The sequence below is a fragment of the Sphaeramia orbicularis genome, chromosome 16 (genome assembly GCF_902148855.1).
Source record: "Sphaeramia orbicularis chromosome 16, fSphaOr1.1, whole genome shotgun sequence".
NCBI lineage: Eukaryota > Metazoa > Chordata > Actinopteri > Kurtiformes > Apogonidae > Sphaeramia > Sphaeramia orbicularis.
In genome coordinates, this window is record NC_043972.1 from 34707873 (window position 1) to 34730577 (window position 22705).

The 22705-nt window shown below is 37.1% G+C and overlaps 2 protein-coding genes across 8 annotated transcripts; both read left to right on the top strand.

The window, feature by feature from the left end:
* Window positions 1-1971: 1971 nt before the first annotated feature.
* Window positions 1972-16206, top strand: ca14 (carbonic anhydrase XIV). 5 transcript variants are annotated; one of them, XM_030158664.1, is made up of 13 exons: window positions 1972-2125; window positions 2417-2440; window positions 6438-6617; window positions 7015-7160; window positions 8611-8706; window positions 8791-8857; window positions 9006-9163; window positions 11123-11249; window positions 12277-12300; window positions 12384-12468; window positions 12622-12663; window positions 14314-14367; window positions 15366-16206. In XM_030158664.1, exons 1-13 carry the CDS (start codon window positions 2056-2058, stop codon window positions 15475-15477), a joined length of 1185 nt encoding a protein of 394 aa, XP_030014524.1. In that variant the 5' UTR covers window positions 1972-2055; the 3' UTR covers window positions 15478-16206. The 5 variants fall into 5 exon arrangements, with proteins under 5 accessions (XP_030014524.1, XP_030014523.1, XP_030014521.1 ...); XM_030158663.1 differs by having other exon boundaries at window positions 1991-2125; window positions 12622-12655; window positions 15366-15478; XM_030158661.1 differs by lacking the exon at window positions 14314-14367 and having other exon boundaries at window positions 1991-2125.
* An 837-nt stretch (window positions 16207-17043) lies between these two features.
* Window positions 17044-18248, top strand: LOC115434870 (angiogenin-like). Of its 3 annotated transcripts, none has more exons than XM_030156993.1 (2): window positions 17044-17169; window positions 17397-18248. In XM_030156993.1, the coding sequence occupies exon 2, from the start codon at window positions 17420-17422 to the stop codon at window positions 17999-18001; it is 582 nt and encodes a 193-aa protein (XP_030012853.1). In that variant the 5' UTR covers window positions 17044-17169; window positions 17397-17419; the 3' UTR covers window positions 18002-18248. The 3 variants fall into 3 exon arrangements, with proteins under 3 accessions (XP_030012853.1, XP_030012854.1, XP_030012855.1); XM_030156994.1 differs by having other exon boundaries at window positions 17045-17169; window positions 17387-18248; XM_030156995.1 differs by having other exon boundaries at window positions 17045-17169; window positions 17392-18248.
* The last annotated feature ends 4457 nt before the right edge of the window (window positions 18249-22705 follow it).

Genomic DNA, 22705 nt, shown 5'->3' on the forward strand with positions numbered 1-22705 from the left:
GTCATTATTATAACTATAAACGTTAAAAAAAAAAAAAAAAAAAAACAATTATAGCCTACATACAAGCCTGCAGTTATGCTAAGGATTTACTAGTAAACATATCAGGGGACAGTTTTGAGTCCACATACATTGTTGTGGGCTCCTGTGTAGATTTTACTCACCATTTTTAGTATAGAGATGAAATATTATTCCCTGACAGAGATTATAACCGTTGTGTTATTGTTATGTATGAGAGTATTTGAAGAAACCCTGGCATAACCGTTTTTTAGGGTGGATTTTCCGATAAAAACGCAAGGCCTGTCACGTGGAGAGGGTTCCCTCTAGCGTCCAAACTGAGGTTCTTTAAAGTGCTGTTTACACAGCACCCAGATAACACTAAGACATTCAACGTAGAAAGAGAAACACACAAACCTATCACAAATGTCCAAGTTTGGTTACAGATAATATTTAATAATGTGTAAAATAAAATACTATACTTTGCAACACAGAAAGATAGAAGTTACAGTCTTGACAACATTTTTTTTTTCTAAATAATAGATTTGTGTTTGGTCCACTGCTATTACTGTTGTTTCTATATTTATTTTTTCATATTTCACCCTCTGTAACACAGTCTAACCATTTAATATCATAGTGCTAAATATACATATGATATATGCAGTAGAATAAGCTATTTAATGTCTCCTCACATAACACAATCACACGGTTGTTTTTTTTTTTTTTAAGATATGATAATCCTTTCTTAGTCCCACAATGGAAATTTGTGTTTTCTATTGTTATTTTTTAACTACAGCGAAAAGACAGTGAGGGAAAATTAACTATTCTAAAAATTCACAACTTCATACTGCTATCTTGTGTCTTCATGCAAGAATCGTTACACAACTGACATTTTATATTTGTTTCTTAAAAAGATAAAACTATATAGAAACAATAATAGTTCTTTTAAAAATGTCAATAAATTAAAATATATATTTATTATGGCACACAATGTATTCACTTGGAAAAAATGAATCTATTTTTCCCAGCTGATGTCTGAGTAAAATACAATAAGTAAAGTAAAACAATGACACATCTGTCACCAGTAATAATAATAATAATAATAATAATAATAATAATAATAATAATAATAATAATAATAATAGTCATATCATATCATATCATATCATATCATATCATATCATACAATTAGTGTATATATTTTGTTGTACATAATATGTGTACATATTATATATGTAGTATATATATTATTCATCCTGAATTCGATTAAGTCCAACAGAGAGGCCTGTCTACATCCTGAAAGTGTCCCATCACCATTGCAAATGCCCATATCATTAATGTAACTTCATATTCAGTGTTTACTGGGGGAATATTATTATTTTTCAGACTTCACCTCAGATTTTCTTGTAAATCTATGATGATGCCTGTGATGAAGGACATAAAGTAAGTACTGATTTGTAACAGGAGACAAACAACAAAGTGAGGATGAACAGTTCTAATTAGCAGAGTCTGAAGGCAGAACAGTGGGAGGTGAAGTTGGGACGCTGCCCTCCTCTCACCCACTGAACCTAATTATGACACTTTGTATTTGAGTCAGACTTTCTCCTTATTTATACCTGGTCATTTCTTACATGTCTGGATCTCTCCCTGTCTTTCCTGTTTGTATTCCTCTTCATTTATTTACTTCTTCAGCATATTTGACACTCATTTTTCAACGCATTAACCCCTCTTTTCACCCTATTTTCTGCCTTCTTGAATTTATTGAATTGAATGTGTTCTCACTCTTGACTCATTGATTTCTCTCCTTTTCTGTCTGCGCTTTTCTCTCTCTGCCTTGATATTTTCTGCTCTTTCTCCACTCTTTAAGCCTGAGTGGAAGCAGCATCTAACCTCCACAAGAGAGCTGCAGCAGGTGGGATCACTGGACCCAGTCCCCCTCTCCCCCTTTTCACTCTCCCTCTCTTGTGCTCGCCCTCTCTCTCTCTCTCTCTCTCTCTCTCTCTTGCTCCTCATCTCTCTGTTCGTGGTACTCATTTCTGTATATGGGTACGGAGGACTAACATGGACTCTTTGGGTCTTTTTATTCTTTTAATGCTTCTCTTTTGCGTGTGGACAGCTGCCCCTGCTGCTGGTAAGATCTTCATTAACATAATAATCATGTGAGACTTACATACTGGTGAGGCACATTGTCTGGATGTTGTGAACTGGACCAGAGTGGAGCAGTAGCAACAGCTTTGAGTAGTTTTTCAGGACTGCAGTTTGGCTCTTTGATTGGATTTAATTAAGATAAAGCAGTCAATTTGAGGGTCAGAGGTGTTGAAAATTAGAGGAGTTTGATGTTTTAGTGAAATGTTAAGTATATTCTTCCAAACACAACAAACATATTCAAGTTTTAAGGGTTTTTTTGTCCTGTGTTTTTCAGAGGAAATTACCTGGACCTACACTGGTAAGTTCAATTTTATTTGTATAGTAGTGAGTCATGCTTAATGTTTCAAAAAAGTTGCTCAAAGTGATCCAAACAATCGGAAACAAGATACTGATACAAGCAACAAATGACAGAAGGTAATCCAGACCTGTGATTTAAGAGACCAGTTGTTCATTGTCGATTTTCTGAGTGGATAGGAGTGATATGATTGAAGTATTTGGTTGCATTTTGAATGAGATGAAGCTATTGAAGAGTGATAAACAGACAGCGCAGTAATTTAGTCTGTTTGTAGAAGCACAAACAGGTTTTCACAAAAATGAATACCCAGCTTCTTGCAGATGTCTTTCTCTTCACTGAAGCCCATCTCTGTGTCTCTGAACCAAATGCTTCTGTAACATGGGTAAGAGTTCTGTCTTGCGTATCTCCCACTCCATCTCTGTCTGTTTTCTACTCTTTTCTTCTCTGTCTGTATTAGTTACAGTTCAGCAAGCTGGCATGAGCGCAGCAGTCACACAGAGCTGATGAAGGGGTGGAGGCAGATAGACAGGAAGAAAACGAGAAAAAGACAGTGAAAGAGGCTGGCGAAGAGAGGCAGGTGCACAGGGAGGAAACAGCCGAGAGAGCGGAGAGAGGGAGATGGGACGGGATGAAGCAAAAGCATACCAAATCGCACCCTGTATTGTTTGTGGCACACAATAACCTATGTGTTTATTGTGTTGTGGATGCACACTGGCTGCCTTTGCCACAAACAATGACATTGTAGGAATGAATGGGCACACACACCACCACTCTCTGCATGCATTCAGCAGAGTTAAACCAATATACAGTACATACAGAAAAAGTGTAGGGGCTGTGCCTGGAGCAAACTGGTATACATAGTTCCATTTAAGAAGTACAGGCAAGTCTAAATGTGGCTGTCAGTAATTCATTTGTTGATGTTTGATGTCTTTAATTTCTTCGTTTTGTCAAAGTAAAAGTGTTGTAATCCATCTGCAGTTTGTACAGTACTTTCATGTTGTGTGACACAGCATTGCATAATGTGGCCTTTGCTTAGCTGTTAACTGAGGTGGAAAGTTGCTTTGAAAATGCACATTTTATCACACGAAAGAGCAGAATTAGAATAATGTCAAGATGTTTCTTTCCATGAGAGATGACAAAGATGGGGCTGGGGGTTGGGGCTCATTATGTTATGAGTGAGTGAATCTGCATGTTTTCACATGGTCAAAACATAATGAGGGGGTGATTGTATGTGTTGATGTGGTTTTTTTCTGCTTGTATTCAAGACAGGGGTGGCATGCTACAAGAGGTAGACGAGAGCACAGAGGGTCAGAATTTTCGCCCTCCGGTTGCTATAGAGACTTCCATGACGACCAATGGCAGGGCCGCAGGACTTACTTTTGAAGTCGAGTTGTGGTGTGGGGCTTTACTGTGCAGAGTGGCAGGGGTAGGGGGCAGAGATTAGACGTGCAAGGTGGGGGTTGTAGGCACCATGAGAGAGCAGGAGAGGGGATGGTATGTGTTTACATCGTTTATGAAAAGACCCCTTTTCACAATGTATGAGAAATGATGAACTGTTCTTGTAGAAAACAAGCTATTGTTATCGCCATTACAAAGAATGTTACATCTTGACTATGATTATTAATGTACAAATATAAACAGTATTAATATGCATTGATTAGTTCATCAGTGCTTACCTGTTTGTTATTATTTTTACATTAACATATACTTTTTATGAACCATTGGCCACAATTTAAGAAAACACATTCTTGGTTACTTGAAGTTTCATTTGTAAGATACAGCAGGGGTGCACTTCTTTTCTTAAGCATTCTTCTCCTTCTAATTCAAATTCAGATTCTTTTTTACTCACTTGTCACTCTCTTTCACACTCTTTAGTCTAACTTTCTTTTATTATGCAATTGAGCAGACCAGTTTCTCTTTTACACTGTGTTACAGGGCCTCAGTTGCCTTCTCGTCTCTCCTGTTCTGTATTTTCCTCCAGTATTTTGGGTATTTGTTTAATGCAATAATTCCATGATTACGATTGTTTTCCTCTGTTTCCACTGAGACCTGTTCATGTTCAGATTAAACTGGTTTGGCTTATCCGCTGGTTATAATCACAAAGGCATTACAGTAAATCAAACTAGTAGCTCTAATTGTTCAGTTTTATCCCAGAAATATTGCCACTTTGTTTTTATTATCCAAACAAGGCTCATCATGTGGAGAAACATTCTTCAGAAACATTTGGCATCTAAAGACATTTGACTAACTGAATGTAGAGATTAATTTAATTTAGATAGCACCAGTCATATATCAAAAGGTTTTATAAAAGGTTTTCAGTAACAGTTAATGCAATTACATATAATTCAGGGGTTTAGTTCTGTCAGAAAATGCAAACTTTACAAATTAATAATTTTGTAATGGTTCCTGATGACAGCGATTTTGGTGAAAGTCATGGAAAACACAACCAAAATCCTCAAATTTACACATGTTAATATTGGGTGAAATTTTTAAACACCATATTTTTGTCAGAATTTGTCTGATTTGATTCTAATTCAACACATACACATACGTACATAGTGAAAAGAGTGTGTCATGACATGTTTAGGAACATGCCAGAATTAGAGTTGACAATCTTCTACAATAGATTTATCTCATGTTTTTCTATTTTACAATGATGGAAAAATGTTTTTGAACACTATCCATTTGTCATATCTTGCATTAAGAATATTGTGCTATTCTTGAAACGTGCACATGCACCGTTCTATCGAGGTTAAAACTGAATATTTTAGTAAGATAATGCCCCTTGAAACACATCCAGGACGTGACATATTGAAACTGTCAAGAATTTAGTTTTGTCATTTTTTCTTGTTAACAATAAACAAACATAAAAAAAAGCATTTGTTTGTGTCTGTCTGATGCGGCCACACCTTTTGAAACACAAAAAAGATTGTTACGCAAACATTTCATGATTTGAGATTGTATAATATTTACATTTTTTTCCACTACTATATATTTGTGTTTTTTTGGTTTTTTTTTTAAATGTGTTATGTGTTTTTGTCCTGTTGCTTTCATTCATTCACCTTAAGTTAATTTGCCTTGTTTACACCTTTATCTGTGGACTGTCCTGGTACTGTGTCAGTGATGAATTTAACTGTCTTGGCAAATGTTTGCACTCTTTAAGTACTCTCAAAGTGTAATTTATGCAGCCGATTGATTTTCCGTATTTCCTGCATTTAACCCATTAAGACCTAGTGCTACTTTTGTGTCAGTTCCCAAATGAAATTTTCTCTTTATTTATATATATAATCTTTTTTATGCATTTTATCACCATTTATTACAATGTTATCCTCCGTATTTTGGATTTTATTAGTATAACTCAGACATTTTCTTGTATTTAATTTACTGATCATATAGATGTTCATTAAAGCTCAGATTAAAGTTGAGGGTTATTATATCAGAAACAGAGAAAACTAGAGAAAAAGTGATTTTTTAATTAAAATGTATCATTAAGTGAACATAAGCCAAGTGTCTCTTTCCACTGTCATTTATTAAACTCTATGGGTTTTACCGGTGAGTCAATGTTGTAGAAGATGACGGTGTTTCCACGTTCACTACGGAGCCTCTGAACGTCCAAATGGGTCATATCTGATGACCATGAAAAGATGAAAAACTGTGTTTTACACCAATTATTTACATGTATTGATAGAATTAGTGAACCACCAGGTATGAAATGGTGTTGATCAGTAGATGGTTTTGGATGGACGTTTGGGTCTTTATGGGTTAAAATATGACTTGCTGAAGCATGAATAAAATATTCATGCAGCATCTAATGTGATCTTTGGAAAACCCTCAGACTTTCTCTCTCAGAATTAACTGTAATTTTATGGATATCTATACCATGATGCTGATCGTCGAGGAACTTTTGTGTGATGTAATTACAGGCCGATCAGTGGAGCTTTTTATTTGACTCACTGGACCGTGTGATTGGTGACGTCATTGTGTCTTTTCTCTGTCAAAGGCTTAGTGGGTCAGTCCGAGTGGGCCGAGTATTTCCCCAGCTGCGGTGGTACTTCCCAGTCCCCTGTTGACATGGTAACCACCCAAACTAAATATGACCCCAGTTTGACACCTGTGACCCCGCTGGGCTACAGTCAGCATGGCAATCAGCCCTTCACTATGTACAATAATGGACACACAGGTAACTATGGCAACCAGCTGATGTACAGCTCCTATTGTCACCTCTGCTTTTGGTCTCCAAGCAGCCATACAGCCGGTCAGTCCACACTGCAGCATCCATACATGAAACCTGACAGCAAAGTTGTAGCAACTGTTATTAGACATTTAGTGCATCAAATATATCTAACTTACATACATCTAAAAATTCTTGAAAAACGTTTTTGTAAAGATCACACAAGAGTTCAAGCGATTCAAAAGATTGAATTATAAGTCCACTGAAGAGAGGAAAATTCCATTCATTAAAAGGACACCATCTAACTTCATCTATCACTCTCCAGATGAATTCTGAACTGAACAGGTCACCTCTTCTGTGTGAAAAGTCATATTATTTCCCTGGTGTTCACTCTTTTGTCCATCAGCTGTGATCGAACTCCCAGAATGGATGAGTCTGGGGGGGCTGCCGTGGCTCTTCACAGCTGTACAAATGCACCTCCACTGGGGAAGCGGTGGGCCGAGCCACGGAGGCAGTGAACACACCATCAACGGAGTGAGTGCAGATGCAGAGGTATGTTTAAACACAGCTGTCTACCATTGTCACATCAACACTTTTCTCTGAAGGTGACGCCAAAAGGATGCATGAAATGATTATATAGAACAGTATTAACCTGTACTTACAGTGTAATTAGGGCCAAATCACCAGTGTAACTTGTGTAATAATAACACCTACTGTATATAATAATACACATTTGTAGAAAAAAAAGGAGTAAGATGCAGGGTTTTCGGAAGTGGGAAATAACGAATGTGGTAGTTCTAAAATATATTAATGACAGATGCATTTATTAATTAACATGCTACATCTTCCAACTCGGCTGTGAATAATGTTGTAACCTGTAAAAATAGAGCAGGTTCAGATGTTCATGAAACATGAAATAATAATGTATGTAAATTCCCCTTACTTTGAAAAAACAATAAATAGATTGCATGCTCCTTCTTATTCCCTAAACTTTCTATTTGGTCCAGTTTTAAAGATGATGTACCTATATCATTATTACGACATTTTGCATAATAAATTGCTGTGGGCTGTGATCTAAATGAACATTTATATTGCAAAACTCCTCAGCAAGGTGTCCATAAACACAAAACTACAGCCTATTAATTGGTCTGTAGAAGAAGAAAGATATATTAATTATGTATAGATGTGGTGGAACTTAAAATACTGACAATAGGACAAATTTCAGAATGTTTCAGTGAAGAATTGATTAACTTTATATATAAACATATAAGCAGTGTTGATCTTGAGACCTTTTAATAATGAAAGGTCTTCACAAAAACATTATTTTTCTCCTAATATGAATACTTTCTGAGATGACACCTATCTTTTTTTGACTGGATGATCAGTCCATCTCAGACATACAGTCTGTAGCTGAGTCATCGTAGCTGTGGATCATTGTTCTGTTTTACTGTGGGATGAAAATGGAAATCCGCACCGTGAACTCACCTCCTACTAGAGGTGTGGAGAAACCGAATGGAGGATAACTGTTATTTGTTTGAATTGTTAGAATTTTCCAACATAGGAAGAGGAGAAATAGGCAGGTGAGAATTTTGGTTACCATCGGAGAGGGACAGGATGAAGACAGAGGAAGGACAGTAATCAGGCTCAGCAGCGCCTCAGTTAATGCCCATCTGTCACTGAGCAGGTAGCCGACACACGAGTTTCTTCATGGTGAGCATGTGGAGAGGAATTTAAGAGGATTAGAAAAGACTCAAGTCATGCATCATCAATAAAATGACGAGAGGCAAAAGCTAGATACATTTAAATCGCCAATTTTAGTAAAACAACAAATGGGCCTGACATGCACAAATAGTTTATTACATAATGACCCAATTAAACCCAACAGTCAGCCTGCTCTGCCCTCACTTTCCCCTTTTTTTCTATTTGACACAACAAGCTTCCTTCTATTGTTCATTCTTCTCTCTGTGAATGGATGAACTAACCATGCTCTTCTTCTGTCCAGCTTCATGTGGTGCACTATAACTCTGAGCTCTACTCCAACATGTCCATAGCCATGACCCAGAAGGACGGCCTGGCTGTTCTAGGAATTCTCATTGAGGTGATTAAAAAAATACTAGTACGTTATGTTTTTGTTTCCATACGTGCATTAATATTTTTTTTAACTTGAGTTGTGGTTTATCAGACAGGTGAGGAGACAAACACAGCATTCAACAACATCCTCAACTACCTGAGCCGCATCAGACATGCAGGTAACACTATTAGAAACATAGAAAAGCCCCATTGATTTTTAGATTGTTTTTGGCTGAATTAAATTATTTTCCTGATGGCTCAAATAGCAACAAATTAAAACAGCACAGTGGTCAGTATAAAATGTTCTTTATTAACACCCACTGGTAGATCAGAAGGCGCTCATCCCAGCCTTTGACGTCCAGTCCCTGCTCCCAAAGGACCTTGGACGCTACTACCGCTACAACGGTTCTCTGACGACACCACCCTGCTATCAGAGTGTATTCTGGACAGTATTCAGTGAGAAGGTTCAGATCTCAAAAGCACAGGTGAGTCTGAGACACTGAAACACAGCGAAAGAAGCAGATGTAACACTACCCTTGTAAACCTAAACAGTTCCAGCAACTTATTGACATTATTTATTTAGTACTTAAAACCTGGTATTTAGTTGACCCAACAATAAACTTATTTGTTTTCTGAGCAAGCTAAAACATTTTTGATTGACTTATGAAATATTTACACAGATTGATTAAGTTGAATTAATTAAGTATAATTAAGTTCATTAAGCATTAAACATGATTTTATTGTCTTGTAGACTGAAAATAATTTAGTACATTGAGGTTAAAAGATACAAGTTTGTGAATAATTTGATATGAGTTCAAAGACCTTGAAAATTATGAAAATGATAATAAAATAAATGAGTCTACCTGAAATATAGTTTTAAAGCAAAGTTTATATATATATATATATATATATATATTTTTTTTTTTTTTTCCTTTTTTTTTTCTTATGTAATCAGTTACACCAAAAATTTTGAGTAATATTAACTTATTTGGGTTTACAATGCATGTTCACCTTTGATTTGCATGAATCTAAATGTTGTCACATACCAAAATAATGATAAGAATGGACAGTGCTGGTTTTACAACTGAGAAAAAAAATGTATGATTTTACCCATACTGTGTGCGCTGATTCCAAATCTGAAATCAGAAATTCTTCAACAAGTCAGGATTTTTTGTAATGCTCAAGTCAACAAATAGTCATTAGCGGCATATTATACAAGCATTTTAGTTTTATCAAAATTCAGATTACTGTCTGTATAGATAGTTCAGTCCAAAGAGATGCAAATTAAACTCTAAACTGTTTTCAGTGTGGCTCATTCACAGTCAGATGAAAGAACACACAACAACTTTACACAGATGAATTACAATATATAAATAGTAAAATAAATAAATAAATAAATAAATTGGAATTTATCCTAAATCTCCCTTTTGCAAATTGTGCAAAATTCTCTGTGTTACATAGAAATTAGGATCAAATATTTCAGGAGATTCCAAAAGCATATGAACAGGTGTGTTGCAAAATGTCACAAATATTTTCTTAAAAGTTTCATTAAATTTCCTTCACTTCTGCCTTGATTTTTTTCTGCCCAGTGTGAATGATGGAAATGATTAACACGATGAACGATTTCATCCAGATATTTCTGAAATGGAAACCAGGAACCAAGGCACTTCAACCACAGCATGATGGTGATAGAGTTAGAAACTGTCACAACCCACATGAACAACAGACTGAAATATTGTCTGAAATTTGTTTGTATAAATTTCATCTTAACTGATGGTCTCTGATATTTAGGATTATTCTTCATTGGGCTTGATGTTCATATCTATAAGGAATTTTGACGAGCTTAGCACATATTATCTTTACGATGTGAATACACAAAAAAGGTGTTGGTACAAGATTGGAATATCAACGTTTTATACGTGTTCATGTTAACTCATAACTGAGATGAAAACATTTTACTGTCCAGTTTAACAAATAGTTGGGTTTACCTTGGTCTACCTTGGCCTTAAATCTGTTGTTAAATATACTTTTAATCTGACAAAACACAGATTATAACTATATGTGTAATAATTACTGTTAAAACTGACCCTGCTGTTTATATTAACAAAACTATTTGGCCGTCATACTAAAACATACTAAACTGTAACTTCCTGCCTTCTGCTACAAAGTCAACCAAAAACTGTAGTTTGTACAAAGATTTAGTAAAATCAGTAGCAGTATTTATTTTATATAGATGAAATTACATCTAGTGTTTTATTACTGCATCTCATTTGATCATTTGAGATGAAAATGAAGTTTATTCAAATGTGTTTTTACATGTATTTAACTGTAAGACTGTCATGTCAAAAGTGTCAGATTGTTCTTTCTGTTTGCACTGCGTATAACATAATATGGCAGAATAGTGCATTTGACAGTGCATCCCTTTGCCTTTGTCCCTCTTCTAGCTATACAAAATGGAGACAATACTTTATTCTAGTAAAGCTGAAGAAAAAGACAGAATGCTGCTGCAGGACAACTACCGCATGACACAGCCGCTCAACCACAGAGTGATCTTTGCCTCATTCTCTGCAGGTGAGGCAAATGGAGTGGAGGAAAAATCAATATGTAAAAAAAATAAAAATATTGATGTGTGTGTATGTATGTATGTAGGTACGTATATATATATATATATGTATATATATATATATATATATATATATATACCTCTTTTGTTTTTTCCTTTTTTTCTCGATGATATTTTGTACCTATGTTTAAGTGTTTATGTTTACATTTGTCCAAGAGGAAAGATGGCTTGTTCTGTGATTTCCTTTTATCTTTTTTTTTTGTTTGTTTTGTGTGTGTGACTTGTGTATGTTCTGTTCTGCATAAAAACAACAATTCCTATTGTTTAGGCATTTTTTGCTGCACTATTGCTGTAAAAAATTTAATAAAAAAAATATAAAAAAAAAAAAAGAAAAAGAAAAAAGAAAAAAAAGAAACATAGTGGTTCAGAAGTCACAGGCCAACATTCATAATGCCATAAAATCAAACCAGAGGGTGGCCACGCAGGCCGGATGTAGCAATTAGCACAATTAGTCTAAGAATGCTGAGAGTGAAAACTGGCATATGGACAGAAATGTGGGAATATTTTGGATTACAGACGACTTCGTCACAAAGAAAGAGTCTTAGAGGTGCAGGAATGGGGAGATTGATGGAAAGAGACGAAAACGGGAGGAGTGTTTGTTTGTGAGCTGATTAGAGAAAAGGATTTGCAAAACACTAACAGTGACCCCATTGTTAACGTGTGAGTCTAACGGAGGAAAAGGGAGAGGAAAATGAGACAGAAGAGAACGAGGGAGACAGAGTGATAGGAAAAGACAAAGGAGAAAGAATTTGTGTGAAGTGCTCATTGTAGTGAGTGAGTGAAGTGGAAGGCCTGTGATATCAGCACTGTTGTCAAAGGCAGCAACACTGACTAGACATAACATTTACAAACAGCTGAGCAGCAGATTCTGATGGGATAAACCAGCAAATCACTGCGTGGAATTGACTGAATGGTGTGACAAAAGATAAGGCTACAGTGATTCACTTAATAATTGAATGTTTTTCTCTGTTACAGACTCAGGGAAGGAGCTTTCCTCTGGTAAGGCGTGTTTCTACAGTTTACCACCCACTGACATACCTGATGATCACATCTACATTAAATGTTTGTGGTCTTTTCTGCAGGTGAAGTCACAGCTATTGTGATAGGAGTGATGTGTGGCTGTGTTGGTCTGGCAGTAGTTGTTCGCTTCATCATCAAGACAATTCGGCAAGAACCTTTACTGTGTTTCCTCCTTGTTTATGAATGTGACTGTAGCAGCCACCAGCCTGCCTCTGATCTGATTTAACAGGGTGATCTGATGAAACTGGGAGGACTATGAATCTAGTATCTTCTGATTCTTTATCTTCTATTTCTTGGCAGATTTTTTACTCTCCTCCACCATGAAACAGTCGCGGTAAACAGGTGGCTTACCTGATCTCATTACTGACAAGGATGCACGACTAGAACCAGCTGTGCTGCTTGTGACTGATTGACAGATATCCTGAAGCGCAAATCTTAAAACAATGTTGGGATAAAAATGGGAGCTTATCTTGCACCTGGGCAACCCTAACCACCCTGTGGATTGTAGGAAAATGTTAAATTGTCTCTACATGCTAGAAAAACAAAGATCCAGACCAGGGCTGTCAACTCCCACATACTGAACATGAGACACATGTCACTCGCTTTCACATCCATTTTCCAGTAAGAGGATTTTAGCTTAATATACTCACGCAGAGCAGAGTAAATGTACCTCTATGTCAAATCATATTATATTTTGATGAGGATTACACAAGGCTGTAAACACAAACACAGCTTGCTGAAATCTCACACCAAATAAAGCCTCAAAGCCCCTTCATTATGAGAAAATATAATTAGGAAGGGAAATAAGTATTCAAATTTGAAAAAAATAAATTATTTAACCTTTATTTAACCACGAAAAAGCTCATTGAGATTAAAAATCCTTTTTTTCAAGAGTGTCCTGGCCAAGACAGCAGCAGCAGAAGTTACACAAAATAGAAATCACAGCCATACATTAAATCTGACATACATCTTACATCCACATGAAAAATATGCATATATCAATATATCAGCATATCAGCATTTTTTATTAAACACAGTTCCATTGTAGCAAGTACAATACCTTAACTCCATAAATTCACAGGTAAGGAAAAACCATGAATAACATGTTAAGTATAGCAGTAAAGTAGAATGACACAGGGAAAGTATTAAATTTATCATTTTAGAATTATTTAAATAGTGGTGAAAGCATCTTTGACATAGTTTCCACATAAACAATCCTCTTCTATTTTCTCTCTACAAGCTGAACATAAAAGTTAGAAGCTGCTGATATTTTAGTTTTAACTCAATCAGCCCATAACTAAAAAGAAACTGCAGTACAATATTTCTTAAGTCATTTACAGATTTTTCCACAGAAGAGCAAACACAACAATATTATTAAGCTTTACTGAAATTTCAGTTATTCACATCAGCCTGAAAAGCCAATGTTGTAAAAATGTTTCTATTGGTGTAATCCTCTTTGTAGGATTTTGACATTAAAATAATAATAACCAAAAAGAAAAGCAGTTTTAAGATTAGCGCTTGGGAAACTTAAACCTCTGACCTCTTTTGCAATAACAGCTGTTTTCTAACATATTGTATTAATTGTTACTTTAATCTTAAATGCAACTCATTAATGAAAGAAATCAGAGACTGTGGGTTTTCGTCCGTGTCCTTTGACTCGATGCGTCTGCATCTTAAGTCTGTGATTCCCAAAGTTTTTCATGTCACAGTTTAACAAGTAAATGTGTCTTCATCCTGTCATGAAATGTGTCACAGAGCTGAAGGGCAAACATTTGTTTAAAAGTGAAAGTGAGAATTAAAATGAAAATGTAATGTAGTGTAAAAGCTCTGAACCCTAGACCCCACTTTGGGAACCACTGACCCTCATAATGTTAATCAGAATTATGCCATTACACCACAGTATAACCTCCGGGCTTTTTCTAATCCCTCTGAAATGTTCCCTCGATGATTTTACATCCAGTCACATGACTATTTCTTTCAATCTTATGACAGCTCTACCTCTAGCTGGGACGTCCTGCACAGTATCCGGCCTGCACCTATGCCAAGGTCACTGTGCAGAATCACAACCTTTGACCTTCCCTTTAACCTGACCTTACCATTTTTGTTTTAACCTCCCATTCACAGTGACTTATCCTCTTAGCTTTAGCCATAACTCCTCTGTTAGAGCATTAGTGCCTTAAGGCATTCCACACACTCTAAAACTGTATTAGATACAGTATGTTTACACTGTAGACTTCACTACTACTCACTGTGATGCACGTGGTCTAGAATGTCTAACATCAGTCAGAACTAAGAAACTATGGAAGCCTTTGGGAGTTTGGCCACAAATGTCAGGTCAGCATACTTTCATATAGAAACAGTCCACTGGATGGGTCTGAATGATCTTCTGCCTCTGTTACAGCCTGTGGGACAAGAAAATATCATTCATTACTACTACTTTCCCCCCTTTTTTGTCTAAATTAATCACAAGAATAACAAAACATGAAAGGGAGGAAAGAAGAGCAACTGAGGGATGGCTTGCATGCTGCTAATATACTGAGCAAATAAATAAACAAACAGAGAAAGCCATATGCAGCTACAAATCATCTGTTCCCACAGATATATAAGCTGCCAGTGTGACTCAATATGTAAAACATACAATATACTGACAAAATAACTCCTGATAATTTTGGAAATATTGATAGTGATAGATTATTTGCTTCCAAAATGAATCCAAAGGACAGAGATGTTGAATGCAGCCTCCTCCAGTGGGCACATGTTAAACCATTGCACTTATTTTTCCAATTAAACCCCTACGTCCACTACTTGTCTATACGTTTTTCAGTTGTTCTACTTGCAGATCTAACCAATAGTTGGCTAAAATCTAGAAATTTGCACCAATGTTCATTAAAAAAACCCTTAGGCTTCTTCATGAAAGTCCTACAAACAGGGACCTCTGCTGGATAAAATAACAAACTACACTGACACTAATAGGTCTCTTCAGTGCACAAATTTACCACAAATGGGATGACTCAGTCGAACTGACTCTTTACTCTGTGTTTCAGGATGAATGATCTGGAGAAAGCAAAGGATAAAAAACAAGACATGGCCCTCAATTCAAACTCCGATGCAGAAAAGAGGGAAGAGCCTTCACCGTGTCCTCAGACAGAGCCTTAGCTGACAGAACGGTCCACTTCAGGTCTTATCAAGATACTTTCAGGCATTTTCTTCTTGTCATTGATCACTGATCTCCAGCTCCTGCAGGGGCAGAAAAAAACAGAAAATGCATTTTCACTCTTCAGCTACAAAAGACAAGAGGACAGATAAATCTTACGTTTCCTGCTGCGTTTGATCATATGTTTTTCCCAGTGATTGTTGGCACTGTTCATACATTTGCATGTAAAGTATTTGGTGTAAATATGACAGATTTCTGGCTTTGTTGTATGTTCGCTCCTTCAATGCCAGGGATGCATGGAACACTTGTAAATACTGTGTAAAATACATTTTGTTGCATTTTTCTGTCACAAAAATGTTATTGATTCCTCCTTGATGAGCACATTGTACTGTAAAAATGTAATAGATGATGATGTTAAATCACTTTACCCTCACATTAAAACTAATTTGATAATTTGGCATTAGAAAGCACAAGATGTTCTGTTAAATCATTCCCAGTTCAATGATAAAGACCTAAAGGACTTGAAGTGTTTGTATATACAGAAGTTGTCTGATCTTATGAAATCAAATCAACATATTATGTTGTATATGGAGGAGCTATATTTATGTGTCCGTGTTCTTTCTGTTGAAGAAGCTAATTTTGGTGCCATACTTCCTGTTTTATCTTTGTTTGATCTTTGCTGTATATAGATATTCAGTAGGCACCAAATTAAAACGTGAATGGTAACATCACATTTTTTTCCCCTTTTGTGTGTAATGGTAAAAATGACCTCATCTGTCCTTCTGAATCTTTAACACTCCTGGTTGGTTACATGACTTCATCTACAGACAAAACACCAAATACAGATAATGCCACAGATACTACACAACTATTGTATGTAGCGTATAACAATACTACAGTTAAGGCTGGGTCAAGTTTAAGCAAAGGAAACATGTGATTATGCTTAGGAAAGACTAGGACATGGATAAAATATGACATTTAGATGACGAATATTGCAAATAAAAACAGCCTTTAATTTTGGTTGGAAACAGGAAAGTAACACTGGTCTCCAGTGTTTTAACTCCTCTTTTATTGTTTAATTCAAGATTTTTTTTGCTTAATTCAATGGAACAAGTGAAAATTATCTTGGTAAGATTTCTTGAAATAAGATTTTCAAGATCTATTGTCCAAAAATAACTTCTTACAACTCACTGAAAAGTTACTCTTTAGGTGATTATGTCTTATTTTAAGTGTGAGGAGATATTTTGACTAGAAGTGAGAAAGATACACTTGGTAAGATTTAGATTTTTTCCAGTGTACTACAGTCCAGGCCCCCAAACTTTGGGACAACTCTACAACCATGTGTTGTATTTACACATATTCACTACTTTTAAAACTCATTTAAAATATTTTCCATCTTAGACCTATGTGTGAATATAGACCTAAGTCAGTGCTACAGTAGTGAAGGCAGGACCTCCACACACTGGTGTTCCAGAAATAACCCTGTTGATCTTAAACAGGTATTTCTGTCTGTAACTGGACCTCTTGTCCCTCTTGTGGACAGACTTATGTAATGCAGCTCTGATGGAACAGCTGAAGTCACTCCCTCTAATGTTCACAGGAAGTGAAATGTGGAAACGCAACTCAAGACCAAAGAAAGACTGAACATCTGGACTGTTTGGCTCATTTGGAGCTGCTGCTGCTGCTAAAACAGGGTAGGATACTTCTCTCATCAAACAGCTGCTCACTCACAACATCCTGTTTTTGATTTCATGATATACAAATGTGCTTACAGAGAGGCTTTGTTTATATAGGCCAACCTGTTCAACTGTAACAGATGAAGTGTGTGTAGATAGTAAGTGTGACAGAAGAAGTCAGATATGATGAGTTACTGTGCGTAAAATGGGTTTGGTTCATGCTGGTTTGGTGATATTTGTTCCAGTCCAGGATCGTGGATCGTGGATCATGGCTGTTCTCGGGACTGTTTTCCCTGTGGTCCTGTGTCTCCTGATGACTCACCACACATTCGCCAAGAATGACGCTCCATGCCAAGTTTCCAAGTGGAACAACGGCTTCAACACGTTCAAGTCCCGCCACATCCGCGCAGGAACCCCGTCCACTACCGATCAGAATGAATGGGAGAAGTACATCAGGACCCACGGGGGCTGTGACAGACCCACGCAGTCCTTCCTCCATCCGAGCGACCTGGACAAGGTGAAGGCCGTGTGTTCTAACAGAGGAGGGAAGATCTACAAGGAGAACCTGTGCATCAGTGACCAGCCTTTCTCCTTCGTCACCGTGAGGAGCGAACCCGGGACCTGTGGGATCAGAAGCATCCGACAGGAAACCAAACACCTGATCCTGGCCTGTGAGGTCCTGGACAACCAGTGCCTCCCGGTCCACTTTGAGGGAAACCCAGGAGATGACAAACCTAGTAACAATGCCAGAGGATGCCAGGATCCACGGAGGAGTGACGCTTCAAGCCTCAAGACCACGCTTCTCTGGTTGTTGTGTGTCCCTCTGGTTTTTATTATTTATTGGCACTGACTTGACTAGATTAGAAACAATCAGACATTTTATTTGTAATATTTTGACTGACTTTGAACAAAGCCATTGAAAAACAGTATTTTTTTTTATTATGATTGACTGAGCATGTTTGAGGAAATTTTAATCTTACAAATATTTTTGTTAAAGAAGTTTGAACTTTTATACTTGTTCATACAAATTAAAAATTGCAATTTGGCTCCGAAGACAGAGATGTAACTCTGAACTAAAATGATGTTCTCTCCTGTGTGTTTTAAAGGGAAAACCATAAATAAATTGCCATAAAAAGAGAGATTCATTCATTTTCTGAACCACTTAATCCTCAAGAGCACAGGTGTCAAACGTGTGGCCTGGGGGCCAAATCCAGCCCACCAAAGGGTCCAGTCCAGCCCTTGGGATGAATTTGTGAAATGCAAAAATTACACTAACATATTAACAATCCTTTTAGTTCAGGTTCCACATTCAGACCAATTCAATCTCATAATAACCTATAAAAACAACTCCAAATTTTTCTCTTTGTAAATGTAAATGTTTTCATGTATTTAGACTAAAACAAAGTATAATTTTGCAAAAAGTCTGAATAACCTGAACAAATATGAACAACCTGAAATGTCTTGAGAAGTGCAATTTTAATAATATTCCACCTGTTACTAAATATTTAGTGTATCTGTAGATCCACTGTGATCTGTAAATTATAATGTACATGTGGAAATGATAAACTAAAGCATAATAGTGTTAAAATTACAATATTTTTTCAGTTTATTCATGTGATTCACATTGTTTGAAAGGATAGTTTGTAGATGTAAACATTTTCATAATGTAATTTTACCTTTTTCACTACAAAACATCAAGAAAAGTTTGGAGTTGACTTTATTTATATATTATTATGTTATTATTTTACTGGTCCAGCCCACTTCAGATCAAATTTAGCTGAATGTGGCCCCTGCTCAAGAGGGTCACAGGGGTGCATTTGAAGAGATTCAGTGGCATTAAAAAAAATGTTTTATGATATTTATTATTACAATTACAGTTGTCAAAATTAATGCGTTCAAAGCGGATTAATCCATTATCATGATTAATTTGATAAAAATTTTAACGCAATTAACCCATCTGCAGTGCAGAATGACTCTAAACATCTCTGCCAAAGCATTTGGGTAAGTTTGTCCAAGTAGAGTTAGCGTCACATATGTGCAAATGGGCAGTTGATTCAATAGTGACAGACGGCAGAACCAACCCATAAAGATGGAAGATGCTAAACAGTACATTGGCCCTCTGGATGGAAATATGAGGACAATAAAACAAAAATAAGATGGGACACTTGTTTGAAGTTGTTTTGTTTCAAGTTGTTTTGTTGAAACTGTTGAAGGTGTTTAATAAACACATGAAATGCATATATATATTCCCTTCTTTCTTGAGTCTGTTGGCTCATGCAAAATGAAACGCGATTAATATAGATTTAAAATGAATAATATTTAATTGTGAATAATCGAAATTAATCCACAGCAACCCTGTAATTAATCTGATTAAATATTTAAATCGTTTGACAGCACTAATTAAAATACAAGCTTGAGTAAAGTAACCAGATCCACCTAGTTCCTTATCAGGTGTCTGGGTTTCGAAAGTATTGTCTATATAAATAATAAATGATGATTCCCCAAAGCACAGAGGAAGTATGAGTGGGGGTTCTGCTGATACCTGAACACATGTACTGTGTGAATACTATAAATATTACAGTAACCACAACATTGAAAAAAAAGAAAAAAATTTACAATTTTGCAATAATGAAAATACAGTTCAGTTAAGATCTTAATGTATTACGACCCAAACAAGAAATTGTTGGAACAATAACAAGGAAAACAAGAAGGCAGTCATATGAAACTGTACGCTGACTTAAATTCCATTGTAGATGGTATGAACACAACATACTATACTTCACAGTTTGTCTAAATGACTTCATTTCATTTGCAAATACACATTAACTCCTCATATTGAAGCTGTACAACATTCAAGAAAAGTAAGACTTTATGACCAATAATCAGTTCAAGTGATGAAATAATGTGATTTGGAGAGGTTATGTTAACATACAATTTGGTAGAAAACATCCAGGAAAGGTCAATTTGTTAGAAGGAAAGATGGACAAAAGATGTTCAGTTTGTCACCAAATATGTGAGACAGTTATTGAAATGTGTAAAACCAAGAAGGAAAGGGAAAGAAAGATAAGAGGGGATTTGGATTTTCCAGTCATTACTATGCAGAAGTGAATAAAATGTGGTTGGATAGAAAATCTAAAATCGTATAGATGGAAATGTATAATTTGGATGTTCTCTTGTTCATAAAAAACAAGGGCTCAAACCTAAGCTAAATACCATGATCTCCAATTCACTGCATCATGAACAGATAGATAGATAGATAGATAGATAGATAGATAGATAGATAGATAGATAGATAGATAGATAGATAGATAGATAGATAGATAGATAGATAGATAGAGTAAAAATTGAATACAAGAATAAAAATACAACACAAGAGCAAACACACTATACATATTAAAAGAATAAAAAAACAGGATAAAAAAATCTGTGTAATTAAACAGTAATGTGCAACAATTAATTGTAATGTATAAAGTAGAATGTAATTTTTCAGTAGGATTTGGGGTCTCATGAAAAAAACTATCTCTTTGGGCCCCATTACTACCTACCCTAAAAATATACCACTGAGAATAGATTTTGCGATTTCATGCAAGATTGATGAGAAGGTGCCATCATTTGTATGCCTACATTTTAATAATATTTCTTAATGATAAGAGAATTAAATGTTCTTACACTGATATATAAATACAAGTAAAATATAGTTTTACTTTCTGGGTGCAAATTAGGAATGTAACGATTACTGGTATAACAATAAACCGCAGTAAAATTCCAGAGGATTAGTATTACCGTTTAAATTGTAATTATCATAATAACCGTGTTTGATTAATGCGCTTTGAAAACTCACAGTACTGCTCATTTCCTACAGAAGCAGCAGCATTCCAGGCGCGCATGTCAGTTTGCAATGTTTGGCCTCTGAAAACATGGCTGAAGGAACCTGCATGGAGAGCACTGTGGAGATTCAGGGATAGTATGGTCCTGCACAGACCTGGTCCAAGCGCAGAGAGAGAGAGAGAGAGAGAGAGAGAGAGAGAGAGAGAGAGAGAGAGAGAGAGAGAGAGACAGAGAGAGAGAGAGAGAGAGAGAGAGAGAGAGAGAGACAGACAGACAGATGCAGAGTCCTATAAAGGGAATTACAACATGCTTTGATGTCGCTGCTCCGGTGATCACAGGGTTCATGTCACTGGCTGACGTTCTGTGACGCTGCACTCTCATTGGCTGACGTTCTGTGATGCTGCGCTCTCATTGGCTGATGTTCTGTGACGCTGCGCTCTCATTGGCTGACGTTCTATGACGGTGTGCTGTCATTGGCTGGCGTTCTGTAACGCTGCGCTCCCACTGGCTGGTGTTTTGTGACACTGCGCTCCCATTGGCTGCCGTCCTGTGACGCTGCGCTCCTATTGGCCGACGTTCGGTGACGCTGCGCTCCCATTGGCTGCCATCCTGTGACGCTGCACTCCCATTGGCTGACGTTCTGTGATGCTGCGCTCTCATTGGCCGAAATTCTGTGACGCTGCGCTCCCATTGGCTGACGTTCTGTGACGGTTTGCTCTCATTGGCTGGCGTTCTGTGATGCTGCAGTCTCATTGGCTGACGTTCTGTGATGGTTTGCTCTCATTGACTGACGTTCTGTGACGCTGCACTCTCACTGGCTGACGTTCTGTGATGCTGTTCTCTCATTGGCTGGCGTTCTGTGATGCTGCAGTCTCATTGGCTGACGTTCTGTGACGGTGCACTGTCATTGGCTGGCGTTCTGTGACGCTGCGCTCTCATTGGCTGACGTTCTGTGACGGTGCGCTATCATTGGCTGGCATTCTGTGACGCTGCGCTCTCATTGGCTGGCATTCTGTGACGCTGCGCTCTCATTGGCTGGTGTCCTGTGACCGTTCGCTCTCATTGGCTGACGTTCTGTGACGCTGCGCTCTCATTGGCTGATGTTCTGTGACGCCGCACTCCCATTGGCTAACATTCTGTGATGCTGCACTCCCATTGGCTGACGTTCTGTGACGCTGTGCTCCCATTGGCTGGTGTTCTGTGATGCTGCGCTCCCATTGGCTGGCGTTCTGTGATGCTTTGCTGTCATTGGCTGGCGTTCTGTGATGGTGCGCTCTCATTGGTTGACATTCTGTGACGGTGCGCTGTCATTGGCTGGCGTTTGGTGATGCTGCGCTCTCATTGGTTGACGTTCTGTGACGGTGCGCTGTCATTGGCTGGCGTTTGGTGATGCTGCGCTCTCATTGGCTGACGTTCTGTGATGCTGCACTCTCATTGGCTAACGTTTTGTGACGGCACGCTGTCATTGGCTGACGTTCTGTGACAGTACGCTCTCATTGGCTAATGGTCTGTGACGATGCATCCTCATTGGCTGACGTTCTGGGTAGCTAGCTCTCTCTCCCACTCTCTGCCTCTCTCTCTCCATCAGGTGACATGTTTAATGCACATTTGTATGTTTGATGTTTACATGTTAATATTTGAATGTTTCTGCCAACAGAAAGTACATTGTGCCTATTTTTTAAAATTTATTTATTTTCAAAATAAAATTTCGTTAAATTATTTCAAT